We start from the raw sequence: 13,827 nt of genomic DNA, 5'->3' as shown, positions 1-13,827 counted from the left end.
TTTCATTCCTTTATTTCAATAAACCATCCAACTTAACTTATTATTCATACAAAATATTAAATGTAAGTATATAAAAATTCCATTGGGAAAAATATCCCTGTATTTTTATTGTAAAAAACCATCTAGAAATGAAAGGGTAAGAGTAATTTTCATATTTTAAAGAAAGGAACAAAATACTGTATGTTTCCAGTCGAGCAGAACAATGGCAGGATCCAACATAACAGAAGCTTTAACAAAAAGCAAAATCCAAACAAGCCCAAAATTAGTACAAAGAAACCAGAACAAAAAAAAAAAAAAAAAAAAGGGCACCATATGATAACATGTATTTTTAAAGACTGCTGGGTCAAATCATTAAGAAAAATATTTATATAAGTCATTAGCACTCATAATTAGAGTGTCATATAAAACTGAGTGAAACTGCTAAGTAGAAATCACTAGAAGTCCAGGTGCTTCTTGCCGATGGCCATAGCACCACATCCTGAGCTCAGCAGTTTGGCGGATTCTGCCAGATCCTGTTTGCTTGCGCGGCTCACTGTGTCTGACAAGTCTGGAGGCAAATGCAGTCGCTGTGGCAGGAGATTTTCAGGAGGGAGAGGGAGAGAGAGACGGGGAGAGAGAGGGAAAAACAGGGAAGAAAAAAGAAGAATAATTGCAGTAGAATTTATTTTCCATAGCATATTTCAAAGTGCAGCCTTTTTCCTGACCGATCAATGTTTACTCACACAAATAAAACACTTCCCAGACACTCTTTTAGGCTGACCTGGAAACAGTTTTGTATGTTTTCAATATATTGGATTCTGTAAATTGCAATAGATTTTTTCCTCATGAAAATTTTCTAAACAAAATCCAAATTTGGTCAAGGTATTTAATTATATCTATGGGCATTTTTCCTTTAAAAACAAGTGTTTTGCCTGTATGTCAACCCCTACATCAAATCCTTTGACTTCTACGGCATTACAATATAAGTATAGTTTTATTTCAAACATGCATACTTTGTGGCAGAGTCTGAAAATAAATGATGTGATGGTCAAAAGATGGAGAGGACTCACCCTGGTTGCAGCACTATTCTGCTAAACATTTCTTCTTCATATTCTACTGATAGTTGTTAATAAAAACAAGCAGTGATAGTAGCTGCATTTGTATAAGGCAATCACATATGCTAATCAAACCTTGCCATCCCTTGTGAGTTGTAGGAACATTACGTCCATTTTACGGATGAGGAAACTGAGACACAGGTTAGACAGTTGTCCACAAGCACACAGTCCTTGCATAATAAACCTTATTTTTCAACTATGACAAAAATATTTCAACTCTCCCCCTGAGGATCTTTTACACTGGAGATATATAAAAGACATGACATTACCATTTAGCTTTTGTAAAGTAAGGTGAAAATTAATGTAAAACTGAGGCTTTACTTGGTTAATTACCGGCTCGCTTTTGGACAGTGAGGTACCGAAAGCTGGTCAGATGAGACAGCTGAGCATCTTCTACACAGTGCAATAATTTATGAAACTGGCATCATGGAAGGAGCATATTTCTTGAAAGATTTAGTAGGCAAAGGCTAAGCTGTGTGGCTCTTCCTTTAAGATGCACACACTTCTGAAGGGAACAGGATAACGGTAATGGCTGCAAAACTACATTAGGAGGCTGTGCAGACTATCATTATTCTCTGCTTTTGCTATGTTTTTGCTTTTCTCACAACACGTAAATACAGCTGCCTTTTATTCAATACCTTTGTAACTCATAGGATAAGAATTCAATTAAAAAGCGTAAGAAATATCTGTATTTACAGTGGGCTGACTGTTCAATTCATTGCTTGCTTTGAGATTGTGCAATTAGACATAACCTGAGAGGTGCTCCAAAGTGCTTCCTACCACCGGCCACTCTTGGTTGTGGGTGGCGCAGGGAGAACAACGCGTGCTGGGTTGTTGTCTTCTCCAAGGGAAGGAAATGCATAAAGTAACGCACGTGGAGTAGCAAAGCCTGTGCCCAGGGTGAGATGACATACCTCAGTGTTGAAATAGGAGAAATGTGTGTATTTATTTGTAGCACTTTGCCTATGAAGCACAATTTATGTATCAAAACCCACCTCCCGTATATACCTTTTAGTAACTATGCAGCTTTTACGTTTCACTGTATTAAAATCGGTGCCGTGGTATGGTATCCTTCACTTACAGTTCTTCCCTTATCCCTAAGAAGGTTAAGCACGGCTGTGGATGTGAACTGTGGTCCATGATGCCTCATTTCTACATCAACACAATATAAACTAGGGCATGTGCGTATCTTGTTTGTCTGCTGAGAAAAACGTTTGCTAGGAAAGAGCCAATGTACAACTTGGATTGTATGAGGGGGGCTGTAATCACTGGAAAACGAAGGACGAGGAAAAGCCGGGAAGTGCAGGGGAGCACTTGGTAAATCTTTCAGTCACATTTTCTTTCCAAAAAAGTGTACAGTACTCTGCTAGCAGGGTACAGGCTATCTGGTGTGTGGGAGGCGGAGAGATAAGTGAACTAATCTAACCTTCCATTCACTGTTAGCATCTCTCTGCCCTCACTGGGGAGCGGGAGAAGCGGCTTCCTCTAGGGGAAATGCAGTACTGCTGTCTTCCTCCTGCAATTACTGACCCTTTTGCCAAGTCTGCCAAATGGATTCAGAGCAAGGTGATGAAGAGCAAACAGAACCGAGACTCAACAAACTCATCTTATGCAGGGACTAACTAATATCACTGATAGGGAACAACCGTAAACCCTGCCACACTGGCCTGGACTTAAAGCGTGGTCAAATGAAAAAAAATATTTGATATTTATACAGCCTCTTAGCCAATGCTGTGTTTGTTCGCTAATATATATTATAAACAGAAAATAGATAGAAGAATATACATTTGCAAAGACTCAGATAGGACAAGTAAAAACTAAAGATCCTCAGATTGGATGGTGGGGCTGAATTAGGCTTTTACAGATGTATTTGTTATGACACAGTGTTTCATTATACACACATATACTCTTCTTTCCCCACCTTATTCAGGGAAGAGGATGCACACTGCTCATTTAGTGACTGGCTATTCAGTATTTTGTTTTCTTGTCACTGTTTACTCTGAACTTTTCTGACGTATTTATTGTACACTATTCAAACCTTGTTCCAAAGACAGAATGGCTTTTCAATAGCACATGTCAGTATATAGCACTTGAATGCTTCACAAATGCCAACTGTGTTATTTTCCTAATATTCTTATGAGATAAGGCAGCAAAGTTACCTCCATTTTATGGATAGGGAATTGAGGCACATAAAACACATGGCAAAAGGTATCTACTAATTTCAGAAACACAATCTGAGGCATTTAGGACTTGCTTTTCCAGAATGTTTAGCATTGTACAGCATTTCACATGACCAAATGCTAGCTTCATTTGCAGCTGTGAGTGCTTAGTATTTCTTCAAGAACCCCAAGTCAGGCACTCAGAAAGCGAGAGACACAAAATAAGAGTACAGAAAGAAAAATGCTGGGTTGAAGTGACATGATCACACAGAAGCTCAGTGGTATAGGCAGAGACACATCATATCTTCCATGATATCCTTCAATCGTCTTAATTACGAGACCATCCCTCCTGCAATCTTTGCCCTCTCTGCAATCCCAATTTTCAAACTTTACAACAAATTGCTGGTTCTCCAGGAAGCATATTTCACTGCGTATGCCACATTCATCCTCAGATCAGACGTATTCTGAACAATAAACAACACTAGGGTCCTCTGAAAACACCTGAATACTATCCTGCCATTAAGATCTGAATTACAGCACATACACATGATACCTCTGAATAAAGCCTGAATAGGCATTTCAAAATATCATTCCTTATATTTTCTGTGCGCAGCTTAAAAATGTAAACAGGGCTGCAAATTTTAATGCTATTAAATATTTTAACACCATTAAAAAATATTCTAGATGTTAAACGACAAACAAACTGGAAACTCATCGCACGGCATTACACAGACATCCACAGGTTAAACAACAGGCCTTTATTTTTGGCACTAATAGGGACATTGCGGTCACTTCAACTAAGGCAGTAAGTGATAGCATGAATAGGCTGTGATCCTTTTTGAACACCAGCATTACAGAACGATCAGACATTTTCACAGATATTTGCTGACCACAGAGAAACAATCACATTTAAAGTCCCAGTTTAGGACAAAATGTTTTCTGGTGGACAGACTTCTCTGCTATTTCTGAGGCTGTGACCTCCATCCCTTTCAATCTGTCTTTCTCTTATCAGTCTGCTAAGAATCAGGCTGATTTTGCTCACATTGGCAATCCCAGTCCTCATTGCCCAGGCCTCTCATCCTGCAACTGGTCTTCATGACAAAAATGCCCCTTCTCCGGTTATCTGCACTCCCCAGGCTCTGCCTCAGCCAGTCTCAGCTTTCTGCTTCCAAGCTCTTCATTCCTGCTCCTGCCAGTCCTGGGTTTCTCTTGCCCATTTATGCCCATACTCCATTCCCTGCTCCCATGCCTAGGTCCAAATTCAGTGCCAGGACACCCTTCCATGCCTCAGCCCCTTGCCCTCCTCATCCCCTATTTTGTCCTCCTCCTCTTCCCACCTGTTGCTCTTGATCTGCCTTCTTTGTCCTGCTGGCACTGCGCTCTGTCCCCCCTTCCTGCCCCTGCCCCTCTCCTCTGCCCTGGTGCCCCCTGCCCAGAGTGTGGGAACAGGCACCGGCTCACCTCCCGGTCCAAAAAGCAGGTACATCCCTGGAAAAGGGTCAAGCTGAACACGCAGTACTGAGTGTGCCTGGCCCAAACAAGGATGGATTTTCACAGGACAGCAAAAACACATCCCTGGCATAAATGCCCGACAGAAAATTGCATATTTTCATTTGTTCTTTTAAATAATTGAAGGTTTTCACTAAAATATTCCAGCATGTGGATAAACACAAAACTTCCTGTAGCCTTCAGCAAGCTGGCAGGGCAACAATATTTTAAGGCAAAATAGTCATAGTCTGGCAAAAGTAAATATGCAAGTGAAAACAGGATCCTATAATCGCCCTCCTTGTGATAACTTCTTAAAGCCTGTATCAAAGAAAGGTAGTTTGTCAGTGTAAAAACTAGGGAATGCTGGAGTAAACTTCCTTTGTGCAAAGTTAATTGTGTATCTGCATTATTATAGTGTGTTTAATTACATGATCGCACACTATTTTCACCCATGCAGGCTGTCAGAAAGGTTTAAAATTAGGATCTTCAGAATCAGACTCTAAGCTTCATTCACTGGATTAAGAAACAACTGGCTATGGAAGAAGGCTATTACTTACTGTACAAGGCACAGCTAGGGAAGGGACATGATGCGAGTGCTGGTGCTTCCCGCCTGCTCTGTTTCCGGCAGGTCCCGACGGCTTTGCGGTGATAGGAACAATTACACTGAACCCAGCTAAGCACACAGCTGTAGGGCATGCATTATGAAAGGAAAACAGTTCAGACAAAACTCATTACATACTTTGCCTCTGCTCCTCCCTCTGCTTGAAGAAAACTTCTAATTACTTTATTCGTTCTCAGTGGGAAAAAAAACAAAGTAGAAGTGGAAGATAAGAATATGTAAGATGACAGGCCAGAAGAGACACGGAGCAATCAGTTAGTCCAGTCCCAGCACCGAGGACCAAATACAGCACTGGTGGTTTTCTGATACTGGTCTGCCTTGTAAGACTGGGATGTAAAGATCCAAGTCATGGCTATTCTAGGAACTTCTGGTGGGCTGGTACATTTGGTTGGGGTGCTATTTATTTTTTTTTTAAACCAACAACATCCCTAGTAGACAAAAATACTCGCAAGTGCTTTTGTCAGTGTAGCTTATTGTATCAAGGGGATTGTTTTACAGATTTATTATAAAAAACAGACTTTCCAGTGTAAGAAAGACTTTTTTTCTCTTTGGTATTAAGAGGATTGACCAGCAGTTTTCCTAGCAACCTCTCCTGATGTTGATTGTACCTCAGTTACAAAATGCATAGAAACAGTACGCAGGCTTTAACTGACTATAAAAGGGGTTGAAAATAAAATAAAAATCATAAAACTGAACCTAAGTTGCCAATGGCAGGTTAAACAAAGAGCTAACTACTAGACATAATGTTAAAGAACTGATTACTATACAACTATACACATACGTTACACATATTCTTCTGAGGAATCTACTGGCACCGCATTGTGGAGGCAACTAGTGAAATCCAGTATTACACCTACGCAGTATAAACACCAATCCGTTCATAAAATTACTTTTCAGATTTGAGGAAATGTGTGTCTGTACAGATTGTTTTTACACTGGCTAAAACACTCAGAAATAATTGAGGTGGAGGACATTCAAGAAACAGCAAAAATTCATAAAATTAATTAAGGGCTACTAAAATCACATATTCTGTAAAATGCTTTAAGCAATAAAAAGTATAAAAATGTATAGCAACAATATGATAAGCAGATATACATATATTGGCAAAAATCTAAACTCAAAGTAATTCTTCATATTACTCCAAAATCATTATTATATTTTTAGCAAACAAATAAGTAATAACCTGAGTGATGCAGAATCATTGAATCTCATAAAAAAAGAGGTGGGAGTTGAGGTGGGAATTTATTCTTAATTTGATATATATTAAAATAATTCTACCGAAGTTAACCTTGTGACTCTGCTAACAGTTACATGAAGCTTTAACAACTGAGTTCAAACTTCCAAAATTTAAACTTTAAAAAAAAAAAATCTTTACAATTCCATTTATTTGGATCTTTGACCAAAAAAATTGCTTATTAGTCTATTACGGCTGTAGTCCTGCCTTGGGGCAGGGAGATGGGTTAATGACCTCTCTAGATCCCTTCTAGTTCCATTTGCTACAACTCCATGAAGACTGAAGTCACCAAAGCCGAAAGGATTTGGTTTAGGGGGAAGAGGGGGGTGGGGAGAAGAATTTTAGGAATGCTGGGAAAATGAAAGATGCAGACTCCTAGTTGGAGAGCTTTATATCCTACTTACTCCTCTTTGAAGCAGAACTCTTGCCACTCCATAAAGCCCACACAAGAGAGAACAGGAACAGTCAGTGGTACAGAGGCCGAGTTCCTGTTACTGTTTCCTCTTCTGCTTATGATACCCATAATGCACCCCTTGCATTATGTTTTCCCTTTCACGTCTTTCTGTTATTACCTCATATATAAGTACTAGGAATTATTTCTATTATCATAGTACTTAAGAAAAGACTTCAGCATTTTTGGAACTATCATGAAAAAGGTGGGTTTTAAGGAGAAATCTGCAGGAGGTTAGTAACACAGCTGTATAAAACCTCCTTTTAGAGTGAAGAACCCCGTTTCTTGCTTGAAAATTATTGAACTGTCAAGTGATTGTCACCATTACCTGACTGGAAATAGATTTCTTGATAATGAATAAGATCTCACAGGCAGGCTGGGGAAAAAGACATGGAGGCCTTTGGAAATGAAAACAAGCAACTTACATCTTAAAAAAAGAGGGAGCCAAATTACTCCGAGGAGGGATGCCAAATTACTCCGCAGCCACTGAGCTGTCTCTTTACCTTTGCAGTGAAGAAGACTGTCCCGAACAGGAGGCTTTAGCTGCCAGTGCTCGTGGCCAGCTGTGATACAGTGCAGCTGTGCACCCCGAAACTGGGCTGCCAGATGACAAAGAGCTGTGCAAGAAGGAGCTGGCAAAGCCCTGCCAGGTGCTCCCCGCTTTGCTGGGGAGCTGTGCTCTGCTCAGGCCCTGGCCGTTTTCCTGTGCTACTGCTGTGCCAGGGCCCCACCATGGAGCTTGCTGATCCAGGTATGATCCTCACCTGCTGCCCTGACTCCTCAGCTTGAGAGTGGACTTGCCTCATAACTATGGATCTGTCTGGCAGTCACTAGGACTGGTGGTTGACCCTGGTTACCTTTACTGAACCTGCTCTGCTCTTCTTATTTGGACAGCGGGGGAAGGATTTAATAGTGGTGGCTGAGCCCACCAGGGACATTGTGTATACCTTCAATGCAATGGCAACACGTGGCACTGATTCTCTGCGGTGCCCCGAGCCACAGCTTCAAGGCCATTGCAATATGTCTGTTTACGTGGTGAAAAGAGGTCCCGAATGAACAGGTTTACTCGACGTCCCCACAGGTCGCATCTTGCATTTCTACCTGAGGTAGCTACCAAATGGTTACAAACTCCTTAAGAGATACACATTTTAGGAGCATGTTAGCCTTGCCAGTCAATGACTTTACTGCTTTCTTAACAGGTCATCATCAAGCACAGTAACTAACTGGTCTTCTTGGCAAAACGAAATTACTACCTTTGGGCTTAATATAAACACAAAGATGTGCAGGTATGAAATGAAATTTCTTCTAGAGAGAAGAGTTTGTTCAAATATTTGACATGGAGGTGACTATAAGTTTTGGCCTTCTCCCTTGCCAAGTTTGCCAACTGAGAGACACCAGATATGTGTATTATGATGAAATGAATTATATTCTATATGATATGTAGTCTACTGGAGTGACATATCACTTATGTCGACATACCTTTGTAACAACTCACATACAAATCTGACAATACTACTATGAAAAGATATAAAATTCTTATTAATGCCACAAAACCTAAAAATACTTCTGAGTTAATGTAAGTTCACTTCTCAATGGCAAAACAGTAAGCCCTTTACCACTGAAGACACTATAAGCTCTCACAGCAAGGACTATAAAAGTCATTCCAACTGGCCTAGACCCGTGTCAGGCAGAAATCATATGATAGTCCTGAAATTTAGTTACAGCTAGTGTCTCACAATCTACAATATTTATCTTGTGGAGAGAATGGTGCCAAACTATCCTCCCATAACTGCATTTAGGGCAGTTATAGGCAAACTATTTTTAAACTAATTTACTAAGAATCTCTTACATTCCTGTTTGCATTACAATTTTCTCGGTATGTTAACAAACAGGAGACAAACCAGTTGGTAACTGCTTTTCTGTATAATGGACATGAACTCAGTTTCTTCTTGTTCTGCTACATTCACAGATGCTACATTACCATTTTTAAATCACAGCAATGAATACATTTTCTAAACTGATTATAAAGACGAAAGACGACTTTTAAAAAGAACATTCTAAAATTTTCTACTTTTCAAGTAACTGTGATTGACTTATAACTAAGCACAACTATATAAACCCATGTTAAAGTAAGAACATCTACCATATGCATTTCCTACTTCTTTTTTTTAAGTTGAAGCATAATCTGAGCCGTCAAAATTAATTATTGTTAACATCAGGTGTTGAGAGAAGGCTTCCACTAAGAATAGCTGATAAATATACTTCTACCTACATATCCCTGTCTGTCTGCTGAAGGACACGTTGCTAATATGAAAATAATTTTTTATATATAGCTAATAGTACTTAAAATACTTGAACACAATTCTAAACCTCATATTTTCCATCACTTACAGAATGTAAAATAAAACTAAGATAATTCTCACTTTCACCTCATTTGCAGGACAGTAATGTTTTGTTGTGGGTTTCCAATACTACAAAGAGATTATTTAAACAGTGACTTTAAAGACAATTGGCAAAATTAAGAACCATTAATAAACCCACTTCCTTTTGTGATCAGTTTTGTAAAAGCTGTTTTATGTTTCAGAACACTGAATCTTAATATGTGCCTCTTCAGTGCAGCTTTCCAGTGTATCTACTTTACAGAAGTGATATGATAATATCCAAGAGAATTCAATTCAAACTGTGCTGATTCGTTTGGATGGGCCACGTGGTACTGTTTCTGTTCTCTGACCAGAAAACTATGCAAAGTACTTAAAATCTGAATTCCCGAGTCTGAATTTAAAACTCAGTTTATTTAAACACTGGCTGTTGCAAAGCGAAAATCTTTCAGAGATCATTTGTACCAATAAAATTCTATTCTGTACATTTGTGTAAAACGAATCCCCAGAGGATTTCAGATGGCTGAAGAAGTTCCAGTAACATGTGAGTAGAGACAGGTGGGTTTTTGTATGTGCAGCATTAGTCACTACTTTTCAGTGACAGGAAAGGAAACAACAGACAATTGTCTGAACAAACTCCTTCATTCCAAAGAAGAACTCTAAAACGTGTTAAAGACGATTTGCTACGTGTGAAGGGACACAAGGGAAAAATAAAAATATCAGGAAGATTTACCTTCTCTGACGCTTGAGAATGCTGAATGTTTGGCACCACGGAGTGCTCTAAATCACACGTACAAGTAACAGACCCACTTCATATTATAACTGTAGTCTCTGCATAATAAAGAAGCTCCCCATGTTATAAAGGGGGCTGGATTAATCAGTGATGGTTATAGACCATCCAGGGACTACAGCTGTTCAACTGCTCGTCTGATCCAAAATTCAGAGAAATACACGGTAATCTTACAACCAGAACTGTACTAAATATTTACATAGCATACTATTGTAATACTTACTGATCCAGCTCTTATCAAGCACATATTGAAAGACTGTCTCTGTCCTGAAGAGTTTACAGTCTGAATACACAAAATGGGTAAAAAGGAAGAAGTGAAAGTTAAAATATCCAGGAATAATTAAAAATGTCATGATATATAAATACTGTATTAATGTGAAAGCTTTTTTTCCCTTCCAATGAAAAAAAAGTTCTATGAGAAAGAGTACCCTGCATAGAAAGGCAAGTGGAAGAGAACAGGGAAGAAATTAAGTGACAAAGGGCTGAAGAGAAGATGGAGTGAAGAAAGGGAAGGCTGGAGGATGGAGGGCAGAAGGAGATATATTATCTGGGCGTGTTATAGCTGAGATTGGAATACGTTGCCTAAAAGCTGAAGGGAAATACTGTTCTAAATTCAAACAGTAGTTCATGAGTCTGAAGGTATCATCTATATCCAAAGCAAGCAGACTAACATTGCTCCTGTAGATCTGTTCTTTTTGCCGAATTTCTCCTCCCTGGGCTTACGTAAGAGGAGTGTGGGACCCATGATGTAAGTCTTAGTAATTCTAGGGCTCTCAGGATAGTCCGGATGGACGCTAATGTTAATGTCACATTCTCTTCCCTGATGGATTCATTCAACCTAATTGCAGCTGTCTACAAGTCAGCCATTCAGTCTAACCCATGTTATATACTTAGGATGAGATGAATCATCCTTGCAAGTGCTTGCCCATCTCTGCTGATTATTCAGGAAACCTGGATGACTAGTTTAAACTAAATTCTTAACTTGGAGAGTAAAAGGTCAAGGAGAGGAATTCAGTCCTACAACTATACGAAGCTTCTCATTGAGTCAGTGCCTCCACTATATCTCCTCTTTCTTTGAATGACATTGCAACATGCCACAAAGTATGGATTTTGTATCAAACCACAGATGGCTCACTGGAAATGTTCCAGAGTTGCTGGCGATGCCCATGCTGCTCTACAACAACTTAGGTCTCTCTACTGGGAAGCTTGAGGAGTATTCAAGACACTGTGTGTACAAACAGAAGCTATGTAAGTGAGGAGGAGGGAGAAATAGCATTCAGAGACAGAAGCATCTGTTCTAGGAGGTCCAACATATTGCAATGTTACTGTCACCCTCTACAATTTCAGCTAAGTTGGAAAACTAATCAATTATTTGAGTTCACATCCAAAGCTGTCTGTTAAAGTTTACTGTAATCTATCAAGCTTCTGTCTCAGTTTAAATATTTTGTTACATTTCAGAAAACTCATTAATACACCCATTTAAAAAACACCATTTTATCTCAGGGTATGCAACTACACAAATAACTGATAAAATGTGTTTTGCCACTTGATAAAATTGTCCAGATAGATTTCAACACTTCACAGAAAGGTATGCTCCAAGACAGGTAACTCGCACTGGCAAGTCTCTGTTACAAGTGCATTTCAATGCCTGATTTGCCAAGTCAAAAAAGAGAGACAACAGAAATGCAGACAGACTTCTGAATTCAACAGTTCTGCCAGCCATTGCTAAAATACACATTGCCTACAAGCTTCCACTGATTTCAAGTAGCTAGTCTCTATAGATCCTATGAAATTTAGAGTTTAATGAAGTGCTTTCCTAAGAAGAACAGGAGAAAACCGGAGCTGCTCTGAGACTCTGGACCAGCCCAGCTGTGAGCCGCCCCACTGCTGCCTCAGAGGTTTTTCTAGATTTTGTATGCATTGACTATGCTTATTTCCTCCTACACATCAGTTTCAGAAGTTGTGTGTATAAACACAAACACAATATGTAACTCTATATATGCAAATGCACACATTACTTATGACTGCATACGAGTTACTGATGATGGCCAACGTGTCTACCTACAGAATCTCTCCAACGCACGCAGTATTGCTCTAGAAAGCACTGAGACAGTGTGAGCTGTATTGTTTTACATTCGACTACACAATGCAAACCACCCATACAGTGTGTCCCTGAATGCCGCTGTTTCAAGAGACCAGTGTCACAGGTTTGGCAAGTTGCTGGTTATGAAGAAGGAGCGTGTAGGGGGCAAAATGGAAATGCTAGCTGGGGGGGGGTATTGTTGTTTTATACTGGGAGTAGCCCTATGCTCAGCAGTCTATTTACTTTTTTAGGTCAGCTAGAATTAGAAAATTTCCATTGCTAGGCAGCCCAGCACATCTGTGAAGCATTTCTGGGCGTTCAGACCTGAAGCACACGCTGCCCAAAGGGAAGATTCATTACCCCATGTTACACAGCCCGCCAGTCCCTCCCCCAGACGGCACAAGGGCTTCGGCAACAGGAAAGCGCCTTCGTGCAGAAACATATTACATGACCAGAACACAACAATTAGCACATTTGTAAAGCTTCAGGGATAGGAACAATTTAATAGCTTTTTGAAGCAGACTAATTTTCTGGAGCTTTTTATCTTTTTTTTTTTTTTTTTTTTTTTATTTTGCTTTTCATGCATGGACAAGTTCTTCCTTGCTACAGGTATTTTCTGAGTCTGCCTGGCAGGATTATTATCTGTAGAGAAACACAAATTATTCAATCACTTTAAAACAGTTCTAGAGAAATGAAAAAGTGCTATTTAAGTGCAAACTATTATTACTAATCTCTGTTTTAAAAGCAAGTATCATTTAGATAGATAAATGTATTGCTGGTTTACAAAATTCTGCACATTTACAAACCAAGGCTGCTAAACAGACGACCAGTTTGTTTATGTTTGCAGCTTTTCACAAGCTAGAAACTTCAGCTCTGCAATGGTAAATGCCACTGTCAGATGCTCCATGCTAAGGCAAAAACCAGGCCAGAAGAGAAAAAAACCCGTATTTCTGCTATCATTGTCTTCTCACCCTAAAAACTGGCACTGATATAAGAAGTATGTTCAGTTCCCACGTGAGAATGTAGAAATTACATAATTCATATTTTAATATCTCTTATTTTCAGTACTAATCCCCCATGACTCATGAGGGCTACAGTTTAAAATTCCAGCTAACAAAGCCTTTTGTAGTATTACTACCAAATAATCTTAGACTTCAGAAATCACCTAAGTGTAATTTAGTATCATGATGTTGGTTTACCCTGTTTTGGTATGAAAACATACTGTGGCATATTTTTACAAAAAACCTATAAAAATCGCATTGGTTGACTACCCTTTGGCAAACCAATGCTTTAAAGGAAGTTTAAGCACAGAATAAGAAGTTGCTGGGGAAAGGTTAAAAGACAGGTCACGCTAATTCCTTTTTAAATGACTCTATCTAAGACAGTAGGACTCAGTGTAAACAGAAACAAATATATTAAATATGAATGACAGAAACTGGTATCACATTAAATGCAAGACTTCTGTGAGTAATTGAGATTAAAATAAACACTACTATTTATCTGGAAGCTGGGGGGGGGAGGGCTGAACATT

At 39.3% G+C, this 13,827-nt stretch overlaps 1 protein-coding gene across 1 annotated transcript in view; it reads right to left on the bottom strand.

The window, feature by feature from the left end:
• The window catches only part of ELP4 (elongator acetyltransferase complex subunit 4), a 159,098-nt gene continuing 145,271 nt past the window's right edge, over positions 1-13,827 (bottom strand). The window contains exon 10 of the mRNA XM_076343502.1: positions 1-566. Within this exon, the coding sequence (XP_076199617.1) occupies positions 435-566 (132 nt within the window). The 3' untranslated portion in view covers positions 1-434. The remainder of the gene's footprint in view (positions 567-13,827) is intronic.

The sequence above is a fragment of the Aptenodytes patagonicus genome, chromosome 7, assembly GCF_965638725.1.
Source record: "Aptenodytes patagonicus chromosome 7, bAptPat1.pri.cur, whole genome shotgun sequence".
NCBI classification, from domain to species: Eukaryota; Metazoa; Chordata; class Aves; order Sphenisciformes; family Spheniscidae; genus Aptenodytes; species Aptenodytes patagonicus.
This window is presented reverse-complemented; position numbering and strand designations above follow the sequence as displayed.